Source organism: Euphorbia lathyris, chromosome 3, assembly GCF_963576675.1.
Source record: "Euphorbia lathyris chromosome 3, ddEupLath1.1, whole genome shotgun sequence".
Classification (NCBI taxonomy): domain Eukaryota; kingdom Viridiplantae; phylum Streptophyta; class Magnoliopsida; order Malpighiales; family Euphorbiaceae; genus Euphorbia; species Euphorbia lathyris.
This window is the reverse complement of record NC_088912.1, coordinates 67,104,398-67,130,138: the sequence shown is the minus strand read 5'-3', so window position 1 is coordinate 67,130,138 and position 25,741 is coordinate 67,104,398. Positions and strand designations below refer to the sequence as shown.

General features: G+C 38.5%; 1 protein-coding gene and 1 pseudogene across 1 annotated transcript; one reads left to right on the top strand and one right to left on the bottom strand.

Moving 5' to 3' along the window:
- The first annotated feature begins 3,478 nt into the window (after positions 1-3,478).
- Positions 3,479-6,330, top strand: LOC136224868 (bifunctional protein FolD 4, chloroplastic-like). Its single transcript, XM_066013300.1, has 5 exons — positions 3,479-3,924; positions 4,096-4,421; positions 5,326-5,562; positions 5,659-5,826; positions 5,949-6,330. The coding sequence occupies exons 1-5, from the start codon at positions 3,735-3,737 to the stop codon at positions 6,117-6,119; spliced, it is 1,092 nt and encodes a 363-aa protein (XP_065869372.1). The 5' UTR covers positions 3,479-3,734; the 3' UTR covers positions 6,120-6,330.
- Positions 6,331-9,645: 3,315 nt separating this feature from the next.
- On the bottom strand, positions 9,646-23,040 carry LOC136223488 (uncharacterized; annotated as a pseudogene).
- Positions 23,041-25,741: the final 2,701 nt, after the last annotated feature.

Here is a 25,741-nt window from a genome sequence, read left to right as displayed (position 1 = left end):
ACAACACGGCTCAGAGCAGTTCCCATTTGATCAGCAAAAAGGATGTCCTAAAGGCCTGCAGGAGGCACATCAAACTCATGATGACCCAAAGTGTGATTCCCTGCGAAGTTCGCCAACCAGTTGGCAGCCCGATTCCCTTCCCTGTAAGTGTGGGTAAACAAGAGGACCCAATTCCTATCACGTAACTCATGACACTTGGAGATCAACCAATAGCAAGGATGATAGTGATGTATATCCCCTGTCATAAAAGCCCAGAACAACTCTCGAGTCGAGCTCCACCACGAGCCTTAGAAAACCTCTCTTCCAAGCTGACCGAAGGCCAAAGTATAGCCCCCAGAGTTCAGCAACAGTCACAGTACATATGCCTATTTTCATAGAGAAACCTGCAATCCACATACCCCTTTCATCACGAATAATACCTCCAGCATAGGCTCTGCCCGGGTTCCCTTTGCTTGCCCCATCTGTGTTCAGTTTGACCCATCCAGATTCCGGAGGGGTCCAACTCACCCAATCAACATCTCTTGACAAGTTCAGATTAGTACCACCCTGAAGAAAGGCATCTCTACATTCCCTTGTCTTCTCTAAAATAAAGGACACCCTGTCTTGGCTATAAGATTTGCCAATAAAGACAAACTCATTTCGCCATTTCCAGATCCACCAGACTGAGACGGAGAAGATCACATGCCAATCAAGGTTCTTGAAACCAAAGTCAGCTTGGAGATTCCCATCTAACCAGTGATTCCAATCCAGAGAAAAGAAGGTGAGCAGGTAACAAGAAGGGACTAACATGTGCCAAATGGGTCTTGCGTTGTGACAATCACGAAGAACGTGCAAGACCGTTTCTTCCTGACCACAAACAGCACAATCAGCAGAGACACTGAGGTGTCAGGCCAAGCGAAGCGAATTACACATTATTGTTTTATGTCTCGTCAGCCAGAGAAAAACACGAATTCTTTCCGGTAACTTGAGCTTCCAAATCGAGGACCAGATTTTTTCACGAGCACTAGGAGTGCTCGAGGTCAACAAAGTCTAGCCTGAGCTGACTGTATAGGAACCCGATGCTGAGGCCGTCCAATACCACCCGTCCCTTTCACTACTATCCGGAAATAAAACGAAAGAGGCAAGACGAAACAACACATTCTGAGAGAGCAAAGGAGCTAGCACCTCCCATTTCCACCCATCGGAAGCCAACCAAAGATCCGAAACGCTGCTTTGGGTGTCCACACTTGCAGTGTTAGGGCCTATATACTGAAACAAAGGCTCTTCCCCACACCAACGATCAAGCCAAAAGTTAGTGCTCTCCCCATTGGTCACCATTTTGCCCAAACCTCTTCGGAGGACTGCACTGCCCTTCACGATTCCCCTCCAAGTTGCAGAGGAGTTACTTGGACACCGGAACATATCAGGGCCCGGGCACTGCCCCCCATATTTCTCTTTAAAAATCTTGACCCAGTGAGCATCTTGCTCCATTAACAGTCTCCGACAAATTTTCGCTATAAAAGCAAGGTTCAACTCCCTAACCTATTTAATCCCAAGACCACCCTCAGATTTAGGACGACACACTATAGCCCAGTTCACATGATGTAGACATTTAGAGGAGTCAGTGGAGCCCCAAAGGAAGTTTCTATTACAAGCCTCGAGCTTGTTACAGATAGAAGAGGGGAGAACAGCAGTCTGCATGGCATAACTAGGGATCGAAGAGGTGATTGAGCGGATCAATGTAATTCGACCAGCCGTAGAGAGACACTTGGCTTTCCATCCTGCAAGTTTTGCTTGTACTCTGTCGACCACATACTTGAAAGTATTTTTGGAGACCCGACTATGGATTAGGGGCATGCCGAGATACCTTCCAAGATCCTCTGATTTAGCAAACCCGAGGATGTCACACACCCCTCTACTAAGCGCTTCCGACACATTCTTAGAAAAGGATATTCTAGACTTTGCAGTGCTGACTTTTTGACCAGAGCTGGCGCAGAAGTCATGAAGGATGTTCCTAATCACACATGTCTGCTCCACTGAGGCTGCTGACATCAACACAATATCATCTGCAAAGAAGAAGTGGGAGAGGGGGCTCCCTCTTTTGGTGAGGAGGATAGGCTTCCAAACATTGGCGAAGGGGAGAGTAGGTCACCTTGGCGAAGGCCCCTGGAAGGTTTGAATTCTTTCAATTGCTCTCCATTCCAAAGATTTCTCATGGTTGCACTCGAAACACAATCCATGATGAGGGTTACAAACCTGCGGGGGAGGCCCAAAGAGAAAAGAGTATCTTGCAGAAAATGCCAACTCACCCCGTCGTATGCTTTCTCCAAGTCAAGTTTCATAAACATGCAACCTGACTTCCCTTTTCTATACCTCATAGAATGGATGACTTCTTGGACCACAAGAATATTGTCTGAAATCTGGCGACCCGGGACAAAGCTGCTCTGAGTGGGACTGACCACATACCGAAGAAGAGGCTTTAACTTGTTGACAATGCACTTGGTAACCGTTTTGTATAAAACATTACAAAGGCTAATCGGTCGAAATTGAGTCAAATTTTCAGGGTTGGGGACTTTGGGAATCAGCGTGATCAAGGTGCGATTCCAACTGTCATCCAAAATTCCAGAGTTGAGAGCTTGAGTAACGGCAGAGCAAACCTGATTGCCCACTGTTCCCCACATCTTCTGGTAGAACACTGCATGGAAACCATCTGGACCCGGGGCTTTATAGGGATCCATACTGAATATAGCACTTCTTACTTCATCAGGCCGAAACACTCCCTCAAGAGAAGCTGAGACAGTAGGGTCCCAAGGAGGAAAACTGGTAGAAGTAGTCAACTGCGGTCTTGAAGAATTCTCTTCCAAATATAGAGTAGTAAAAAAGGAAATAACCAAACCTTTAATGCATGTGTTGTCCCAATTCCAAATGCCATGTTCATCTTTCAAACCCTCGATCTTGTTTCGACGATGACGGATAAGAGTGGAGGTGTGAAAGAAGGTCGTGTTTCTGTCACCAAACTGAATCCACTTGACTCGAGATTTCTGGAACCAGAGGATTTCCTCACGTTGCAAAATCTCATTCAGTTCGTTGATCAACTTCCGCTCGAGCTTCAAAAGGCCCCCTGTCACTCTGTGACTAATGCAGCGCTGAACTCCCTCAATTCTCCTAGTTAAAGTCCGTTTCTGCTGAAAAACGTTGCCGAAGACACTGCGGTTCCAACTCTGCATCAGGGGTGTGATGGACTGAAGGTTGTCAGAGATTTTCTTATCAGTTTTCCAGTTGTTATCAACAAAGGGTCTAAAATATGATGTTGCAACCAAGCAGCTTGAAACCGGAAAGGCTTAGCAATTGGGGGGCCCCTCATCAGAAGTAAGTCAATAAAAATAGGGCAGTGGTTTGATTTGTTGCGGATGAGGTGACGAACCACAGCTTCCGGGAAAAGATGACGTCAATCGAGATTAGCTAAAGCCCGATCGAGACGACAAGAAACCTTAGTCCTCGGAGTAGTGCCCCTGGACCAGGTGAAAGAGGGACCAACAAAGTCTAGATCAACAAACACAGCTCATTAATCAGTCCGGTGGTTAACACCCTACTAGAATACCTGAAAAGGAAAACAATTAAACGAACAATAGAGCGAGAGCCCAACAACTACAGACGACTGTCATAGATTCACAGGTTTCACTTTCCAAACTTATTAACCGCAAAATTGGGCTCTGGCAATCAACAAATTCCGCAGTCTCCCTCTTTCTCCATTAATGGCGTCCATCACCTTTACCGACTATGCCTCCTCCGCCACCGCTCGTCTTCTCCCCTTCACCGGAACTAATTTCGGCTCTAACCGCGTCGTCTTTTTTCGCCGCTTGGTGAACCCGCTTTCCGTTCGTACTACCTCTTTCAGAAGCCTCACTATTCGCTCTTCTTCAACTTCACCGCCGGTCCTTACTGGTACTTGCCAACCCACTTTGCTTTTGATTGATTTCACTAAAAGATATTTTCTTATCAATCTTTGTTCTTAAAAAAGTTATATTTCTGCAGTTGGTAATCTTAATAGTTGAGTTTGTTAATCGATTCTCTGAAGCATTTTATCAAACATGTGGTATGCTATTTTTTTTCCAGCTGCAATGGGTAGCGAGGCGGTTGCTAAAGTGATTGATGGGAAGTTAGTGGCTAAGAAAATCAGGGAGGAGATTACTGCTGAAGTGTCAAAGATGAAGGATGAAATTGGTGTTGTTCCTGGGTTAGCAGTTATTCTCGTTGGAGAAAGGAAAGATTCTGCTACTTATGTAAGAAACAAGAAGAAAGCTTGTGAATCTGTAGGTATTAATTCTTTTGAAGTGCATTTGCCTGAAGATTCCTCAGAAGAAGAAGTACTCAAGTTTATCTCTGGTTTTAATGATGATCCTTCAGTCCATGGTATCCTTGTGCAGTTGCCTTTGCCTTCTGTATGTTTCTCAATTTGAACTTTTCTTCTTGTTCATCAATAGTCATAGCAAGCAATTATCCAAAATGAAATTAAAATCTGCAAGTTTCATGTATGCGTAGTTGTTAAAGGCATGCCTAAGGTTCATGGCTCACAAGGCACTAGGCTGAGCACCTTAGCACCCCCAAAGGCCCGCGCTCTGACCAAGTGACTGCAAGGTGCGCCTACCCGTGGTCGTTTTTTGTAGGGTTTTTTAGGATTGAATCTCTACCGTTGGATTAGACTGTTCAAAATAAACAACCAAAAAAAGAATTTGAAGTGACACTAATACACAACTGGAAACTGAATTTGTAGACTTAAAATCCTCAAGGTTCATGTATGCGTAGTTATCAAAGGCGTGCCTCGGGCTCAAAAGGCTCTATGCTCCAGGCATGTCGCCTGTCAAACCAAAAGGCAGGCTCTGTTTGAGGCGCACCTAGGCTAAAACTTAGAAGCTACACATTGTCTTTTAAGATTCCAAGTCCAAAATAGGATGATTTAATCTCAGCCGTTTCCTATCTGTATGATCTGTGGCTTAAATTAGAATTAAAAATTTATTAAAAAATAAAAGAAGATTCGGACGGTAGAAATATTGCAAAGAAGAATGCAGAAAATCGCTGCTCCATTGTGAAGAGTTCAGAAATATTGCAGATGGATGATTGAATATGATTTAGTATTTAACTTTTTGTTGCATTTGAGAAATGTTTAGTTTAGTTATTTATGATTTTAATTTTATTTTTCCTATAGTGCGCCTTGTGTCGCTCAGGCGCGCGCTTGAGCCTTGTGCCTAGGCTCCAGGACCCCTTGTGTCTTATTGCGCCTTCAATAACAAATGCCTGTATGTATTTCTCAATGTTGTATCTTACTATTTCATCTATTCGTATCAGCACATGAATGAGCAGAAAATATTGAATGCTGTGAGCATTGAGAAAGATGTGGATGGTTTCCATCCATTGAACATTGGCCGCCTAGCTATGCGAGGAAGAGAACCTCTGTTTGTTCCTTGTACGCCTAAAGGGTGCATCGAATTGCTGCATAGATATGGTGTCAAAATCAAAGGGAAAAGAGCTGCTGTGATCGGTCGCAGCAATATTGTTGGGATGCCAGCTGCTCTATTGCTTCAAGTAAATTATTTCACTAAACGAGCTCTCCGAGTTTTACCTTTATTAGCATAATATATTTCTATCTTTTAATAACCTCGGTGGTTTTTGTATCGGTAGAGGGAAGACGCTACCATAAGTATTGTCCACTCTAGAACCAAGAACCCCGAGGAGATCACCAGACAAGCCGATATCATAATCGCTGCTGTAGGACAGCCGAACATGGTGAAGGGGAATTGGATAAAGCCTGGTGCTGTTATCATTGATGTCGGAATTAATCCAGTGGAGGTGAGCTTTCATTACTTATTATGTTATTCAGTTCTTAGGATTGGTTGTTGGAAATATGGAGTCTTGTTGTGTTTTCATTTTGAGTTGGCTGACTGTTTTTTGTTTAAATTCGTGTAACTAAGGATTCGAAAAGCGCTCGAGGTTATCGATTGGTTGGAGATGTTTGCTATGAGGAAGCTTGTAAGGTTGCTTCAGCTATAACTCCAGTTCCGGGAGGAGTTGGTCCAATGACAATAGCTATGCTTCTATCTAATACTCTCAGTTCAGCAAAGAGGATACATAACCTCCAGTGAGTCCCGGAAAAGTAAATTTCAGGAGATTTGACTTGTTAAATGTTAGGGGTTGACCCTTTGCAATACAGTTTTGTTCCATTTTAAATTAGGGAGAGTTTCTATAAATGGTGTTTCTGAGTTTAGGATATAATTTTGAGGCATTATGTGTTGCCAAAATTGTATACAGCGGATGATTATTAGTAGTAATAATTCATCACTTGTTGCTGTCAAATGTATGTATGTATGTATGTATGTATGCATGCTGAAGCTTGTAGATTAAAGTGATCTGTCTTAGGTTGGAGTTTGCCGGTAAGATGGATCTTCCTTTTCTAATGAAGAGGAATTCTTTTATTTTCTTTGACAATAACAAAGCATCAACATTTAGGGCTCTTTTGGTTCGCGGAATAGAGGGAAATATAATAGCTATTCCTAAAGAATAGCTATTCCCACTTTTGGTTGATTTTTTTTTATGGAATATCTATTCCATGGAATCCCTATTTCTTGATTTCATAATTTAGGTTAGGAATAGCCTATTTCTAATATTGTATTTTTGTAATTTACAAAATTACCCTCCATTAAATCCTCAATCTTCTCTCTAATCACTTTCTCAAATCTTATAAATTTTGGTCAATCCATAATTTATATCATAAAAAACGTGAAAAATGGAAAAATGACGAAAACATTAAAAAATGTAAAAATACAAAAAACGTGAAAATGTTACAAACACGAGAATATGTAAAAAAATGCGAAAAAACTTGAAAACATGAACAAATGCGAAAAACACAAAAACACAAAAAAAAAACAAAAAAACAAACACACAAAAAAACACAAAATAGGAATAACGCGAAAAAGTGACAAAATACGAAATATAAAAAAACGTGAAAAAACGAAAAATACGAAAATGTGAAAAAATACGAAAAAACGCGAAAAGGGAAAAACCGAAAAGCTAAAACATGAAAACGCGAAAAATACGAAAACGTGAATAAATGGGGAAAACAAAAAAACTTGGAAAACACGAAAAAATGTAAAAAACAGATAATATAAAAAAAACATTATAAACGCATTTTTCATATTTTCGTGTTTCTAACATTTTTTCACGTTTTCGTGTTTTTCGATTTTTTTCACGTTTTTCATGTTTTCCACTTTTTTCATGTTTTTCTGTTTTTAATATTTTTTTTACTTTTCGTGATTTTCGAATTTTTTCACTTTTGTGTTTTCACGTTTTCGTGTTTTTAATCAATTTTCACGTTCCGAACCAAAAAAAAAAAATTCACGTTTTTTTTGTGTGTGTTTCATGTTTTACGTGTTTTTTTTGTGTTAACACGTTTATATGTTTTCGCGTTTTCATCCTTTTTCACTTTTATTTCATTTTTTTCTTTTGTTTTTGTGTTTTTATTGTTTTGTTTGCGCTTTTATATTTTGTGTTTTTACTGTTTTTCACCTCTTTTTCGTGTTTTTACAATTTTTCCATTTTCATGTTTTTTCGTTTTTAATGTTTTTTTCTATTTTTCGTGTTTTTTTTCATCTTTCGTGTTTCCCATTTTTCTGTTTCTTTATATATTTTTAAAAATAATATATATTAAATATTTGAACAATTTATAGTAAATAATTAAAATTTTAAAAGAAATAAGAAATTACATTTGAGGATAACATTGTCTTTTGAATAAAAAATTTATTTATTCTATTCTACCTTATTCCACCAACCAAACATAGGAATAGTAATTTCTAAGAATTTCTATTCTATTCTTTGCTATTCTATTCCTTTGGAATAGCCATTCTATTCAATTTCATTTTATTCCGCGAACCAAACAACACCTTAATATTTTAGGTTGTCTGGTGCTGAGTAGGGGTGAACAAATTCTGATGAACCAATATCAAACCGAAACAAAATTTCAGATTGGTTTCGCTCGGTATCTTATGGTATTTTGGTTTTGGTTATTGCATATAATACCAAAATATTTTTTTATATTAATATTTAGCATTTGATCTATTATTTAATCACATTTGACCATGATCTGTGCTAATTGGTGAAATTTTACCTAATTTGGATGGAGATTTCATAACATTTATTTCTCTAATACGTGGTAATATTTTGACACTTGACACGTGACATGTCTAAAAAAAATTCCACATAAATTTTCTTACGTAGAAATGATTAATTAGATTTAAAAAAAAGTTAAAAATAAATCCCTAAATTAAAATCTTAAATTTTTTTCCACATAAATTTTCTTACATGGAAATAATTAATTAGATTTTAAAAAAGTAAAGAGTTAAAAATAAATCCCTAAATTAAAATCTATCAAGTCCAAGTGTTAAAATATCACTATATGTCAATAAAAATAACGCGTTAAATGCACCATTGGTCACCGAACTTACATGGTTGTCTCAAAATGGTCACTCAACTTTAATTTATCTCAATAAAATCAATCAACTTTGAATCTTGTCTCAATTAGGTCACTCTGCTAATTTTACTAGTTAAAATGCATCGAAATAATTATATGGGTGACACGTCAACATGATCCAACTCAGATCGGTAAGTTTCCATCTAAATTGGATCAAATGTAACAAAATGTTGAATAGATTGGAAACCAAATAGTGATTCAAGCCTTCATTTTGTCTAAAATAATGCATTAGTCTTTTAAACTTATGGCTTGTAGATTTCATCATTAAGTTGAGTAAGCTAGACATTTAAGTTCAAAGGTGAATTGAATTAGTTGATTGCTATTCACCGTCCTCAAATTACTTATCACCGCTCTTTTTTTTTTTTTTTTTTTTTTTTTTTTTTTGACACTTTTGTCCTTTTCATTTTTTAAACTCAAAAACTGAAATTCTCTTAAATTTCTTCGAAATTCAAAAACCCGAACAACATTCATGGGATTTAAACATGGTAAAGGAAAAAAACTAATAATTCCCCGGATAAGTATTTTTATTTGAAAATCGAATCGAAAACACGAGTTTGATCTCCGAATTCGGAGAAAAAATTCATCCAAAATGTACTAAACGGGTGATTCACACCATTTCGCCTAGGTAGAAACGGATGAACTAGGTGGAAACGGATGGATCACCCGTTTCCACCTTTCTACCTGTGATCCATCCGTTTCTACCTAGGCGAAATGGTGTGAATCACCCGTTTAGTACATTTTGTCTGAATTTTTTTTTATATATTAATTAAATCGGTTAGTTTTTGGAGACAAATTTCAATTAGTGTAAATAGGAACTATAGTTATTCGATTTCCTCGACGTTCTCGGGTCCATTTTTCATAAATTCAATCTTTGGCTCGGGAGAGAGAGGATATTAAGCTTTTGAATGGAAAAATGAAAAGGGAAAAAATGTTCAAGAGAGGACAGTGATAAGTAATTTAGGGACGGTGAATAGCAAAACCCTTGAATTATTTGGTCAAGCAAATCCGTTAAATATAATTGAAGTCTTCAGCCTAGTTTCCAAATTTACAAGTTACATCAACTTTGCGAATTTCTTGATTTGTCTAGCAGTTCATGTAAGATTGATAGTTTTAACAGCATATTTACTTGCCCAACACAATCTCTGACAAATAATTAACAAAACTTATGATATTCATTCTCAACAACAGATTATCAATACTGCTTTTAAGTATGCAATATTACCAAAAAAATGTTTCTGATTTACTATAGAAGTGTTAAATATATCCACTATGCTACAACACAAAACTAACAGCCAGACATAAGGTCTGAGTTACCACTAATCTCCCTCCGTCACTTCCGCGAACCCATTTCTTGGTCGCAGTAATCGACTTAGAAGCCGACTCGTCCTTCACAAGTCGACCATTTGGGAGAGGACTACTTTCTGGTGTAACACTCCCATTTATTTCCACCTGATCGTGTTTCTTTGGTGAACTGGACTGCTCCATAAGACTCTCCACATGAATCGCTGCTGGCAAACTATATCCGCTGTAGCTCGATGGGAGCATTCCGTTCTCACCGTTCAGTAATGATAAGTTGGTGAAGTTGAGATCCTCATCTTTACTTGATGCATGAATCTTGGTTCCATTTGCTTCTTTCGATCCCGTTTGAGTAGCAGTTCCGTTGCTTAATTCTATTTCCTTCTCCACCTGGTCAACCGGTTCAGCTGAGGCAAGAGGGTCCACGTCATTCTTCACTGTCCGTTGATTCGAGCAATTGAATTGCTTCCGTTATTAACTTTCTGGTTTCTATGAGGAAGGCTCGAGCAATAGGGCTCTTTGTGGCAGCAAACTCGAGAGCCTCAGCAGCCTTCTCAGCTTCAGCTATTAATAACCTGCAGCACGCAATATAAAGTAAGCATAGTTTCTCGATTTTTCAACTCGTACATCTTCATTTTCGGTATTCTGACCTTGCTCTTTCAATGGCTTCAGTTTTCTGGGTTTCTGTGGCAGTTCTTTGTGCTTTGATGTTCTTTAACATCTGCAATTTTGATTTCGCCATAGGATCTTTATACACTGGCGCCTTACTTCTCGGCCTCACTAGCTGGATTGGGCTTATCACATCATTTCCAGTCAAATTGTTTACATTGCTGCTTCTCTTTGTTGGTTCCCGTTTCTTTGTACACTCGGTCTTCGTCTTGGTCTCCTTCCTTCTCCAACTGGTGATCCATGAAATTTTGAAAGTGCAGAACAAACTCGTTGCCGGTATTCCTATCACCATAACATAAATGAAGGGGAAAAAAACAGCTTATAAGAATTTGCAAGCTTCAAAACATCAGATTTTACAGTCCAAAAAACAAAATGAAGACAAGCTTCAAAAGACACTTACCGGATCAGCCCATTTGGCAGCAATAGCTTCAGCAATTTTTCTTCTTTGCTCAGGTGACTTTGGTGCTCTCTTGCTACCTTTTGGCCTCGGCGCTGCTTTCCTGTGTTCAATACTCTCTACCCATTCAATCTCAAGTTTTTCGCTTAAGATTTTGTAGGAATCCCATTGCATCTCTTCCTCGCCAACATAGCCTCGTCTCGAAGCATCTGCAATCAAGTTCTGCCACTCATAATAACAATTTTCCTGCACAATTAATTTCTCACGGCGTTTTCTCCATGTTAATCGCACTGCCACCCCAATTTTTGATCTTGTCTCTTCACTGTAAGATGATTATGCATAGTAATGTAATTTTTTCGTTATTTTGGTAAAACTGTAAAATCCAAAGATCCATAGTTGTTAAATCGAGATACGACTCGTGACTCGAAATCTCATTTTGTGAATCGAGACTCGTGAATCGTATCGAATAGTAAGATACGGATCAATTTTAAAATATTATAAAAAAATAAAATATTAACCATATTTAACTTTAAATATGAGTCTAAAAATGAAATATTCAAATATTAATATCAAATAGAAAGTTGAAGAGTCCTAATTATTAGAAGAGTCATAAAAGTTAGAGTCCTAACTATTTGAAGAGTTATCTTTTAATTAAAGAGTCTTAATTAATTATTTGAAGAGTCATTTGATTTTCTTTTAAATGTTAAAAAAAACCTAAAGCTGGGACATGGAACATAGGTTCTTTGACAGGAAGATTAGCTGAAATTGTAGATGTTATGAAGAAGAGGAGAATAAATATATTATGCCTACAAGAAACCAAGTGGGTTGGAGCCAAGGCTAGAGAGATAGCTCCTTGGGGTTATAAGCTTTGGTACTCAGGAAAGGATAAGGTTAGAAATGGAGTAGGTATTCTTATTGATAGGGAGTATATTGATGATGTAGTAGCGGTGTCTAGGAAGAGCGATAGAATTATGAGTGTTAAGCTAGTGATAGGGGATGAGGTTGTGAATGTCATTAGTGCATATGCGCCACAAATAGGATTAAATGTGTCTATAAGACAAGCTTTTTGGGATGACTTAGAGGAAGTGGTGCAACAGGTTCCTAGGGATGAAAAAATGGTACTAGGGAGTGATCTCAATGGACACGTGGGTTCTAGGCGAGATGGGTTTGAGAGTGTTCATGGAGGGTATGGTTTTGGAGATAAGAATGAAGCAGGAAATGATATTTTAGAATTCGCATCAGCCTATGACTTGAGTATCATGAACACATGGTTTATGAAGAGAACATCTCACTTAGTGACTTATCGGAGTGGCGGTAATGCGAGCCAAATTGACTTCTTCTTAGTAAGGAGTGCTTGGAGAAAGAGTTATATTGATTGTAAGGTGATCCCTGGTGAGAGTACGACAACCCAACATAGAGTAGTGGTGCTAGATTTTCGAAGTAGGAAATGTATAAGAAAACAAACACCTCAAGTAGAGACTAAGATTAAACGGTGGAAATTGCAAGGGGAGAATCAACAAAAATTTGTGGATGAGATGACCAAAAAAGATATTTGGACTTGCAATATGGATTCAGATATAGATTCGATATGGAATAAGATGGAGCAGAGTATAAGGGAAGTAGCGAAGGAAGTTCTAGGGGAATCTAAAGGTAGCATGCCACTGGGTAAGGACACATCTTGGTGGACAGAAGAAGTACGACAAGCAGTAAAGAGTAAGAGAGAATCCTATAAACTATTGGGGAAATGTAGGAGTGACGAGAACTACGAAAAATACAAAAAGGCTAAAAGGGAAGTAAAGAAGGTCATACGAGATGCTAGAGCAAAGGTGAATCGGGATCTGTATACAAGATTGGATACGAAAGAAGGGGAAAGAGACATATATAGAATTGCTCGGATGAGAGATAGGAAGACGCGAGATCTCGGAAAAGTTAAATGTGTGAAGGATGTGGACCAGAAAGTCCTAGTTGGAGATAAGGATATCAAGGAACGATGGAGGTCCTATTTTGATGACTTATTTAATGGAGATCGCCAACAAGATGTTGGAGATATAAGTATCCATCACGATATGATAAATCATGAATGCCTGCGGAGAATTCAAAAGGGTGAAGTCAAAATGGCATTAAGTAAGATGAAGTTGAAGAAAGCAGTAGGACCTGATGGCATCCCTATTGAGATTTGGAGATGTTTGGGAGAAAGAGGAATCGAATGGTTGACGACGTTCTTCAACAAAATTTGGAGAAACAATAAGATGCCATCAGAATGGAGGAAAAGTACCTTAATCCCTTTGTATAAGAACAAAGGCGATGTCCAAGATTGTGCCAACTATCGGGGAATCAAATTAATGAGTCACACTATGAAACTTTGGGAGCGAGTGATCGAACAAAGGCTAAGGAGGACGGTGAAGATCTCGGAAAACCAGTTTGGCTTTATGCCGGGAAGATCAACTATGGAAGCCATCCATCTAATGAGACAATTAATGGAGCACTATCGAAATAAGAAGAAAGACTTGCATATGGTTTTCATTGACTTGGAGAAAGCATATGATAAGGTACCAAGGGAAGTACTTTGGTGGGCCTTGATAAGGAAAGGCATTTCGCGGAAATATATTGACATCATAAAGGACATGTATGAGGGAGTATGCACGAGTGTACGTACTAGTGTTGGGAAGACTGAAGAGTTTCCTATTACGATTGGAGTGCATCAAGGTTCCGCACTAAGCCCATTTCTTTTTGCCATCGTTATGGATGAACTAACAAGTTCACTTCAAGATGGTATACCATGGTGCATGCTGTTTGCAGATGATATCGTGTTGGTTGATGAGACGAAAGAAGGTGTGGAGAGGAAGTTGGAACTATGGAGACAAACTCTAGAATCTAGAGGCTTTAAGTTGAGTCGAAGTAAGACAGAATATTTGGAGTGTAAGTTTAGCGGCTGTAGGAGTAGGGAGGCAGGGACAATCACCCTAGATGGGAGAGTTGTTCAAGCCTCGGATTGCTTCCGGTATTTAGGATCTATTATCCAAACGGATGGAGAAGTAGATGGAGACGTTGCTCATAGGATTAAAGCTGGTTGGTCGAAGTGGAAGAGTGCTACGGGTTTCCTTTGTGATCCCGGCATGCCTAATAGATTGAAGGGAAAATTCTACCGGACGGCAATTAGACCAGCATTGTTATATGGTACGAAGTGTTGGGCAGTGAAACACTGCCACATCCATAAGATGTCGGTGGCGGAGATGCGTATGTTGAGATGGATGTGTGGTCATACGAGAAAGGACCGGGTGCGTAATGAAATAATTAGGACAAAAGTAGGGGTCACATCTATTGAGAATAAAATGAGAGAAAACCGACTAAGGTGGTTTGCCATGTGAGACGTAGAGCGCTTGATGCGCCGGTTAGGAGAACCGAAGAGTGGCAAAGGGATGTAGTGGTGAGGGGTAGGGGAAGACCTAAGCAAACTTGGAGGAGGGTGATCGAGAGTGATATGAGTTTAGTGGGAATTGAGGAAAATATGGTAGTGGATAGGACGGATTGGAGGGAGCGAATCTGTGTCGCTGACACGACTTGACTTTCACGGTTTTATATGATGGTTCATGTTAGCCGACCCCGAATCATTTCGGGACTAAGGCTTTGTTGTTGTTGTTGTTAAAAAAACCTAAAGCTGTACAGTGTACGTTTTTTCATTTGATTGTAACAAATGAATTCATATAGATAGCACCATGGAAAGATATATTGAAGTAATGTATCCAATTAAAAAAACCTAAACCTAGACCTGTACCTGTACGTTTTTGTTTCAACATACATGAATCAGATAAAAATTGGACTTTTGAAATTTTCGATTTAATTTTTTTTTTTTAAGCCAAGGCCATGACTCGGCCGACTCGGGTACCGACGATTCGGCCGAGTCATGGCCGATTCAGGTGGATTTCGAGTCAGACCATAGAGTCGACTCGAAATCCACTTGACTCGTATCGACTCGTACGAGTCGACTCGCGACTCGTACGAGTCTAATAACAGTGCAAAGATCATAAATTAAGACTTCTCAGAACTTCTAATTAAAAAAAATAATAATAAATAATAAAAAAAATTTGTTCATACGAAACTGTGGGACCCACCTCTGAGAATGTCCAAGGTTGGCCAACTTCATCCTTACCTGCATACCAAAATTTTGCAATGAAAATGAATAATTTCCTTCTGATTGAATCATAAATAACGGGAATTCGTTGAACTTCCTCATTTTCAGCATATGATAAAACATCTTGAGCAGCTCAAAGTAAAACTAAACTCCTCTTGATGACTCCACCAGTTTCATCAAGAGCAGGACCACTTATGCAGACCAATTTACAGCTGAGAGAATTAATATTTACCGTAATATCGATCACAACATCACTGAAATACTTTGAAACCATTGTTTAGATGCAAACTAATAATTACAAGTTAATAAATAAGCATCACATTTAGAGAGCTTCAGCAAGGCAAAATCACTGTAGTGCTAAAGCATTCATAAGAGGATGTTGTGCAGGCGTTTTCGGTATTAAGGGACATGTTATCTATATGTTCTATATGATTGTATATGATATATAATGCAAGAAAAATGATAATCGTGTCGTAATAGTTAGGTTATTATCGTGTCACCCCTAGGTGAGAAGGCAAGAGAGGTAGGAAGACTTATGTTTGTTGTTCTGCATTAATGCAATAGGCTCTACTCGGTTGGGTAGGGAGGGAATTAGGAATTCCTGAGCGGATTCGAGTTTAATCTGAATTCATTCTATCTAAGTTTTCTTTTCGACTACTCTTTATTTGTAATTCTTCAAGATTGTTCTTTTCTAGTTACTAGATAGATAAAGAATTATCAATGAGCTCTATTTCTCTATTTTACCGTGTTTGTGTGTTTACAACAAACCTCACCTAAGCTTGTTTCCTAGTAAGGTTTCTCGGAAAATTGGTTCTAACTGTTGAACTACGCTTCGAACGATCAATCAACCACACAGAGAAACAAAGTACACAAAGATCACAGATTGGATCTTGAAACAACAATCAAAAGAATACACACAGAATTTACCCTGGTTCGGCTTAACTGCCTACATCCAGCAACTTCACTAATCAATGGAGATTACAACAAGATTGAAACAGTTTCTCCTTTTCCAGAAACTCTCGTGTTTTCCCAATCCCCAATTCAAATTATCACAGTGTACACTTATGACTTAGTCTAAGAATCTCTCGTTCTCTCTTATGAAACTACTTCCCAACCCAGACCTTTTATAGCCTTTACAAAGTTGTGAAAATACCCAAAATATCCTTACTCAAAAATGTACAAACTCAGCAAGACCTATTGACCAGTGGTAACACAGCAAGACCATGTTGACCTGTATTATCACCTCAGTACCATGCTGATCACAGCCATGCTGACTTGATAACTCAGCATTCCGACTTCTTGATTTTACTCTTGCTGACGGGTTGACTTACAATTATGCTGACTTGATTACCCAGCATCATTCTTGTAATAGAAAACAACAACGACTTACAATGCTGACTTGTTGACTCAGCATCATCAGCAAGTGATAGAAAACAACGACTTACAATCTCCACCTTGTCTTTCTATTCACTCCATCAACTAGTGAAGAAAATACACTCAAGGACCACTGACCATCCTAACCAGTTTCAAGCAATGTTCAAATTTATTACTTGAAACAGATTTGGTCAGCATGTTGGCTGGGTTATCCTCAGTTCCCACTTTCACCACCTGAACAGTACCAGTGCTAATCACATCCCTGACGAAATGCATTCTCACATCTATGTGTTTGGATTGCTCGTGAAAAACTTGATGTTTTGACAGATGTATAGCTCCTTGGCTATCACAGTAAATCTTCAAACCATCAATCTGTGTCACTCCAAGTTCCGTTAAGACTCCTCTCAGCCACATAGCTTCTTTTACTGCCTCTGTAACAGCAATAAACTCAGCTTCGGTTGTTGACAAAGTCACAACTGACTGTAGACTTGCCCTCCAACTTATTGCAGTTCCAAACACAGTGAATACGTACCCGGTTTGGGATTTTCTGGTGTCAATGCTACCAGCATAATCAGAATCAACAAAACCTGCTACATCATCCACTAGGGCTTCAGCTCCACCATAACTCAAACCTTTACTCAGTGAGCCTTTGACATACCTCAGCACCCACTTCACCGCTGACCAATGAGCTCTTCCTAGATTTGCCATGAACCTGCTGATGAGACTCACAGCATGAGCCAAATCTGGACGTGTACAGACCATCGCATACATTAGACAGCCTACAACACTCGAATATGGCACCCTCTCCATGTCTTCCTTTTCCTCATCAGTTTGAGGACTTTGCTTACTGCTCAGCTTGAAGTGACTTGCAAGTGGAGTGAGAACGGCCTTTGAATTCGTCATACCAAAACGTTCTAACACTTTGCTCAGATAAACTGACTGACTTAGGAATAGCTTCTTTTTTCCTCTGTCTCGAGAAATTTGCATCCCTAAAATTTTTCGTGCTGACCCGAGATCCTTCATCTCAAACCGTGTGTTTAGTTGTGCCTTTAACTGATTTATGGCTGCTTTGTTTTGACAAGCTATAAGCATGTCATCAACATATAACAAGAGATAAATCTTAGAGCCATCACTAAGGTCTCTACTATACACACACCAGTCATAACTAGACCTATGAAAGTCCTGACTTATCATAAACTCATCGAACTTCATGTACCACTGTCTAGGGGACTGTTTCAGACCATATAGAGACTTCTTAAGCAAACATACCCGCTGGTCTTTATCTCCTATTTCAAAACCCTCTGGTTGTTGCATATATATGACCTCATCCAGGTTTCCATGAAGAAAAGCTGTTTTGACATCTAACTGTTCTAATTCTAGATCAAAACGAGCTACAAGAGAGAGAATAATCCTGATAGACCTATGTTTAACAACCGGTGAATAGATTTCATTAAAGTCTATACCTTCCTGCTGAGTAAACCCTTTGGCCACCAACCTAGCTTTAAACCTAGGTTCCTCTACACCAGGTATCCCTTCCTTTCTTTTAAACACCCACCTTGAACCGACCAACTTCTTATCAAAAGGTTTATCTACCAAAATCCAAGTTTCATTTTTATCAAGGGATTTTATCTCATCCTTCATAGCGTTAAGCCACTGTTCCTTGTCAACCGAATTCACAGCTTCCCTATAGGTTACAGGTTCAGACTCTTGTACTTCCTTAGCAACACTAAATGCATAAGCTACAAGGTCCTCAAAACCATATCTAACCGGGGCCCTAGGGACTCTTCTTTCACGGTCTCTAACAAGTCTATAGCTTTGACTGGACTTAGTATCATTACCATCACTGACTTCTTGCTCGGTTTTACGGGTGTTTTCACTATTTTCTTCAAGCTCCACCTCATTCTTAACACTCTCAAGGTTTTGAATGGACTTAGGACTACTCGGTTCTAACTGAGTTTTTTCTTGGTTTTTCCGATAAGGAAAATCCATCTCATTGAACACAACATTTCTGCTGACTATGGATTTCTTATAACCAGATTCTAGGCACCACAACTTATAGCCCTTGACTCCTATAGGGTAGCCTATAAAAACACATCTTAGAGCCCGAGGTTCTAATTTTCCCTGTCTAACGTGTGCAAAAGCTGAACAACCAAACACTCTAAGTTTTTCATAATCCTCTGGGTGATCAGACCACATTTGCATAGGTGTTTTAAAACCTATAGCAGATGATGGGCACCTATTGATTAGGTAACACGCAGTTTGCACTGCTTCAGCCCAGAAAGACTTAGGGAGACTGGATTGGATTAACATGCACCTAACTCTTTCTAGGATAGTCCTATTATACCTCTCTGCTAGGCCATTCTGCTGTGGAGTTCCAGGAACGGTATGATGTTTAGTTATACCTGACTTCTTGCACAAAGTGATGAAATCTTTGTCAAGAAACTCCAAACCATTGTCGGTTCTCAACCTTTTGATTTTCTTTCCTGTTTGGTTTTCCACTAACACTTTCCAATCCTTGAACGTTTGCAAAGCCTCATTCTTATGAGCTAGAATATAAACCCATACTCTTCTAGAGTAATCATCAATAAAAGTCATAAAATAGGTCCTCCCACCATGAGACTTAGTTCTTGTTGGCCCCCATAGGTCAGAGTGAATGTACTCAAGAATGTCCTGGGTTCTATGAATTGCTGACTTAGGAAACTTGACTTTACTAGACTTCCCTAAGACACAGTTCTCACAGAAATCTATCTTTCCTATGTGATCTTTACCAAGACAACCCTGCTTCCTAAGTTCATGTAAACCAACTTCACTCACGTGACCTAGTCTAAGGTGCCAAAGATTGGTTCTATCAGTTTTAGACTCGGTGAGATTTGCGGTAGAGACTAACACAGTACTACCTAGGAGTGTGTATAGGCCATTACTCATGGTACCTTTCATAACAACTAAAGGTCCTCTAGATATCCTTATGATACCCCCTTCGGCTCTATAATTGTATCCTTGTTTATCAAGCGTACCCAAAGAAATTAAATTTCTTTTCAGTTCTGGCACATACCTCACACCGGTCATAATCCTTTCTTGACCATCGAACATCTTCAGCCTAATGGAGCCTTGACCCAGTACCTTGCACAACTTGTTGTTGCCTAGAAGAACCCTCCCACCTTCCTCTTGAAAGTCTTCGAACCACGTCCTGTTGGGAGTCATATGGAACGTACATCCGCTGTCCAAGATCCAGTCAGTGTTTGGATCTTTATCAGTGACAGCAAGGACCTCAGCGCTCTCATAACCTTCTTCTACCACAGCGGCTTCGCCTTGATCCTTAGGCTGACCTAGACTCTTGTTCCTCTCAGGACAGTTTTTCCTGAAATGTCCTTCCTTATGGCAGTGAAAACACTTGTAGACCTTGCCTTCTTTATTGCTTGAGGATGTAGTTTTGGACTTTTTCACGTTCTTGTTCTTTGGCTTGTGAGAGTCCTTTTTCTCAGACCTTCCACGAACAAACAATCCTTCTGCAGCTTCAGTGTTGGTGTTGGCCTCAATCTGTTTTGACTTTAGCGCCATCAGAACTTCTTCCAGACTTAGTGTTTCTCTAGCGTACTTCATGGTTTCAACAAAATGACTGAAAGACTGGGGTAAAGAATTCAAGATCATTATGGCCTGATCTTCATCTTCAATCTTTACCTCTATGTTCTCTAGGTCAATTATGATCTTTGAGAAATCATCAAGATAGTCTTCAACTGGCTTGTCCTCGTTCATCTTGAAGCCGAAAAGCTTTCCCTTAAGATAAACCCGATTGGTGAGTGTCTTCGTCATGTACAACTGTTCAAGCTTGAGCCAAACCCCAGCAGCTGAGGTTTCCTTCGAAACTTCTCTTAGCACTTTATCGCCAAGATACAGGACGATCGTACTGTAAGCCAATTCAAGAAGATCTTCTTTCTCCTCCTTCGTCATTGTCGCCGGAAATTCCTTCTCGCCCTTCAGAGCCTTCGCAACCTTCATTTGAACCAAGATTGCCTTCATCCTCTGTCTCCATAGAGCAAAATCTCCCTTACCATTGAAACGCTCGATCTCGATCTTTGTAAAACCCATTGCTCTGTTCTTGATTAGCTCTGATACCAATTGTTGAACTACGCTTCGAACGATCAATCAACCACACAGAGAAACAAAGTACACAAAGATCACAGATTGGATCTTGAAATAACAATCAAAAGAATACACACAGAATTTACCCTGGTTCGGCTTAACTGCCTACATCCAGCAACTTCACTAATCAATGGAGATTACAACAAGATTGAAACAGTTTCTCCTTTTCCAGAAACTCTCGTGTTTTCCCAATCCCCAATTCAGATTATCACAGTGTACACTTATGACTTAGTCTAAGAATCTCTCGTTCTCTCTTATGAAACTACTTCCCAACCCAGACCTTTTATAGCCTTTACAAAGTTGTGAAAATACCCAAAATATCCTTACTCAAAAATGTACAAACTCAGCAAGACCTACTGACCAGTGGTAACACAGCAAGACCATGTTGACCTGTATTATCACCTCAGTACCATGCTGATCACAGCCATGCTGACTTGATAACTCAGCATTCCGACTTCTTGATTTTACTCTTGCTGACGGGTTGACTTACAATTATGCTGACTTGATTACTCAGCATCATTCTTGTAATAGAAAACAACAACGACTTACAATGCTGACTTGTTGACTCAGCATCATCAGCAAGTGATAGAAAACAACGACTTATAATAACTATACCAGACATATTACCCCATTCTAAGGAATTAGTAAAAATATTCTTACATGACATCACCTTAGGGTTCTGCATTGCAAGCTTTGTTCTTTCTCTAATCTTCCGAAGGGTTTCTGCAAACGGAACACGATACATACATATATTAACAAATCAGTGATTAAAAAAGCACATAAATGAAGAAATGAAGTTCACGGAAACATAGCTAACACTTACCAGGACTATGCTTCCTGCCTTTGTTCCATGGTGTGTTTCCTTTATTTGCTTTAGAAATCCTCGTCCGCCTTAGTAGTTCTTTCTCATCCACGTCGGATGTATCTTCACTTGAAGCCTGAGCCATTTGAGACATCCGAATCGACTTCAAGCTGTGCATTTTTCTTGTATCCATTTTTTTGTGAGTTGAAGACTTTGGTTCAAGAGTTGCAACAGCCTTTATTTGAAGCTTCGTCCTCTTCCAAGAATTCGAGTTTTTAGGGAAATGAAACGATTTCCATACGGATACGGGGCTCTTCTCATCCCCAAAGGTAAAAGGACTTGAAAAGACTTTACAATGAATAAGGAATTGAGCCCTTAATGGACTCAAGTGATTTTGCAAGGAAGCTTGAGATGTAGCAATATCTACAAACATTAGCAGAACAGACCTTTCAGATAACTGTGAAAGAGTCCAATAATTGAACTATCAATTTCTCACACGACAATACAATTTACAAAACAACATGCTAGACACGGCTTATTTAATAGGCTTATCATTTTTATATCATTGATATCAGTTGTAATCATTTGGAATGGGGATGGGTAAATTACACCTACAGTCACTCAACTGTCATTGCTAACATGATGGCCACTAAACTTTAAAACCGGACGTAAAATTCACTTAACTTTGCACTTTACTAACATAAAAGTCTTTTATGAAAGTAAGGACCTCAAAATAAACATGGACGATCTCAAAATGGAGAACTCAAGTAATTAAAGTTGTTTAACACCACATTTCACATGAAAATACATTTCCAATTTTCCAAATCAACATTTTCGAAGATTTCTCTCCCGAAACAACCGCTTTACCTCTTCTAACTAAACAATGCCTAAATGACATCAAAACCAGAAGTTAACAGAATTAAAATTGCTTATAATATCATTTCCATCGGCTTTCCAATAAAAGGTTACCCGCTATCGAAATGGTCCAAGGTTAACTGATTTTTATGTTAGTACAAGTTAAAGTTGAATGACCATTATGTTGTACAGAGTTGAGTGACCATTGAGTATAATTTACACCATTTGAAATATATAAATAATATAACACACGATTACGACATGATAACCCATTTTGACACCCTAGAACCCATCAATGCAAGTGCAATAAAATGCAAATAGAATTCAAGAATTGCACCTTCTAAAGGAGCTGAAAACTAAATTTCAAACAGACAACAAAAACAAAGTTCATTTCTTATACTGCATAACTGGAAAATTAGAAAATTGAACTTCCTTCACTTGGGTTTCATGTCAACATAGCTATTTGCAAACAGACACAATGCAACAGAGTAAAAATTGCAGCTCCAAAACAGAAGTAAACAAGCATAACCCTTTAAGAAGGGGAAAAGAAAGAGTACCTAATAAAGGCATTGATTAGAGCTAATTCAGCTAGACTCACAACAAATTATCTGAAACTTCAGCCAGCCATTTCAAGTTCAAGCCCTATTCTTTCACTTCTTAGGTTAAAAACACCATACAAAGGAACTCTGTTTCTGAAAGAGAAAGATAGAATCTTTTGTGGGTTTTCAGGGTTTAGAAGGAAAAGTGGAGCTAAGATTCAGAATCTGTAAAGAAGGAGAAAGAAGGGAGCCACACACACCACACCAGAGAGCAGTAGCAGAGGTCAAGATAACGAATTTGGAAACGACGTTCGATGAAGCCCATAAGCCATAGCCGTTAACTCTTACACAGGAAGATATTTGGGTCCTTTACCGAAAATCACAAATATTAATAATATTAATAATATTATCATTTTATTAATATTGGTGATTTAATTATTAATATATCAAAAATATAAATTTTTATTTTGTAAATGTCAAAGTAATTTTTTTAAACAGTTTAATTGATAAACTGCCGGTGAGAAAATACAAGTAAATGTTTTGTAACTGCCATAATATTTAGATTGATATAATTCAAAAAAATCATTGATAAAATTGTAGATATTTTTTAAAATTTGAATTTCCATATAAATTTTTCAAGATATTTTAGATTAGTAGGCTTTGTCTGTTTACACATGGATGAAGCCCAATAGAATCACTGATTAATTAGGCTTAAAGATGTCCAAACATATTATCGTGGCGTGATATGTTGTTTTTATAGTTTGTCCGGTTTTCAAACATCCTTTAAATATCTATCCAATTAGAGCTTTCTGTATACGTTAGAAGTCGAACTCGAGATCTAGATTAATTGAAAAAAAGGAAAAAGTATAAAAATAAACCTTGTGATTACACCTGTTTTCGAATAACACCCATGTGGTTTAAAAGTTTGCAAAGTGGTATCATGTACTTCATTCCGTTAGCAAATACATACCAAATTGACTAACGGTGTTAAAAGTTAAAGGAAAAAGAGTTAATTTGGTCCTTTTATTTATTTATTTTTATAAATTAATCCCTTTATTATCTAATTATCACAAACATACCTCAAAATAAAAAATAAAAATCAAATATATCATCTTCTCCATCTCTCTTTAATTAATTATTTTTCTTCTTCTCTTTTCTCTCTCATCTTTGTTAATTTCTCTCTATTTTCAAATCTCTTTCTAAATATTGGGCGTTTATTAATTGTTGTTCACTTAATCTTATTATGCTTTCCATAATTGGGTTTGTTGAATTAATATGACTGAATCTCATCTTCCTTATAATTTATGTGAATTACTATACCCAGCTCCAAATTCCCACCCCTAGCCCCGTGAAAAGACCGAAATACCCTTTAGACAAGTTTTAGAATTCTCAAATCCTCTCAAACAACCTAAACTCTCTTTAATCTAATCCTAACTAATTTATCAACGAAAACATGGATCGACGGAGGGGTGGCAAAGCAAATGGACCTATGATACATATTTTCGTTGGATTTTGATGTTTTGTGGACGTTTTTTTGCATCGGATTTTGCTGTTATTCGAAATTGGAATCGGGACATGGGGCGTGTGAAGATCACGCCGTCACCTCTGGTGCGGCGTATGAACATCACGCCGTACCACAGGTAAGGACGTGATAGCCTCACGCCTCACCACATGCGATGGCGTGATATTCATACGCCGTCACCTGTGGTGCGGCGTGATGCCCATACGTCCGCCACAGGGTGAGGCGTGATAGCCTCACGCCCGCATGTCGGGAAGGCAAAAAAAAATCCCTTTTCCCACCCTCAAACCATGAAAGGGCAGTTTCGTCCTTTCACGGGGCTAGGGGTGGGAAAATGTGGCTATATAACAACACCCTAATTTATTCATCTTATACATCTTTTAAATTTGTAAGGAATGCTGATTGATTTCAGGGAAAAGAAAAGTATGAGTTTGATGAGGGAAAAGAAAAGTATGAGTTTGATGATGATGATGGAGTTTACTTTAGTGATCAAAGCATCTAGCTTAAATAATGGGTAAATTACACCTATGGCCACTGAACTTTACCCATTTTCACATTATGGTCACTGAATTTCACGTTTTTTAACACCGATGGCCACTCAATTTTAACTAACTTCTCAAAATGACCGTTAACGATTGTTAACGACCTCAAAATAAAAATGTTCAAGAATTAAAGTTGTTCAGAACGACATTTACCATGAAACCACATTTTTTATTTTCGAAAATCACAATGTTTGGAGCTTTCTCTATCTAAAAATTCATTTTCTCTCTCCTAACCAAACAACACCTAAATAACCTCAAAATGAAAATTTTCAGGAATTAAAGTTCCTTAGAATATCATTAACGCTTTGGATTTTTTATTTTTAGCCGTCAACGGTCGTTTTGAGGCGTTAAGTGGCCACCAGTGTTAAAAAGTGTAAAATTTAGTGGCCATACCGGAAAGAAATGAAGTTCAGTGTCCATAATGTGAAAATGGGTAAAGCTCAGTGGCCATGAGTGTAATTTACCCCTTAAATAATTCTTAGTGATTTATTACTTTCGGAGATGATCCGTTGTTTCCAACCTCCTGTGCCCCGGTCTGCTTGGATGAAGGTTTCACAAGGTTCATTAAAGGGAGGGGAGGGAAAGGGAGATTATTTATAGAACCTCCAGATCCCACCAATTTGGTGGAACTGAAATTGAGGTTATTTCAAGGTTTTTGAACCTCCATTTAACCATCATTTAACTCTCATTTAAACTTAAACTTCTAGCTAAAGAAGGTTAGATAAAATTAGAAAAATAACCTCCATTTAAACTCATTCCCAAACAGAATTAGAAAAATAACCTCCCTTTAATGAATCTCCTCTAACCCCGTCTAAACAGACCGTAAATATCTGTATAAGAGCTTGTCCACCTCTCCCGTAAGAGAACACTTTATTGTGTTGAGAAAAGATGATGACCGCGATTCACAAGGTGGAAATCTATGTGGCTTTTAAATCTCGCTCTTCCGCTTGGAAAAACAGACAAATCTGCTGATGTC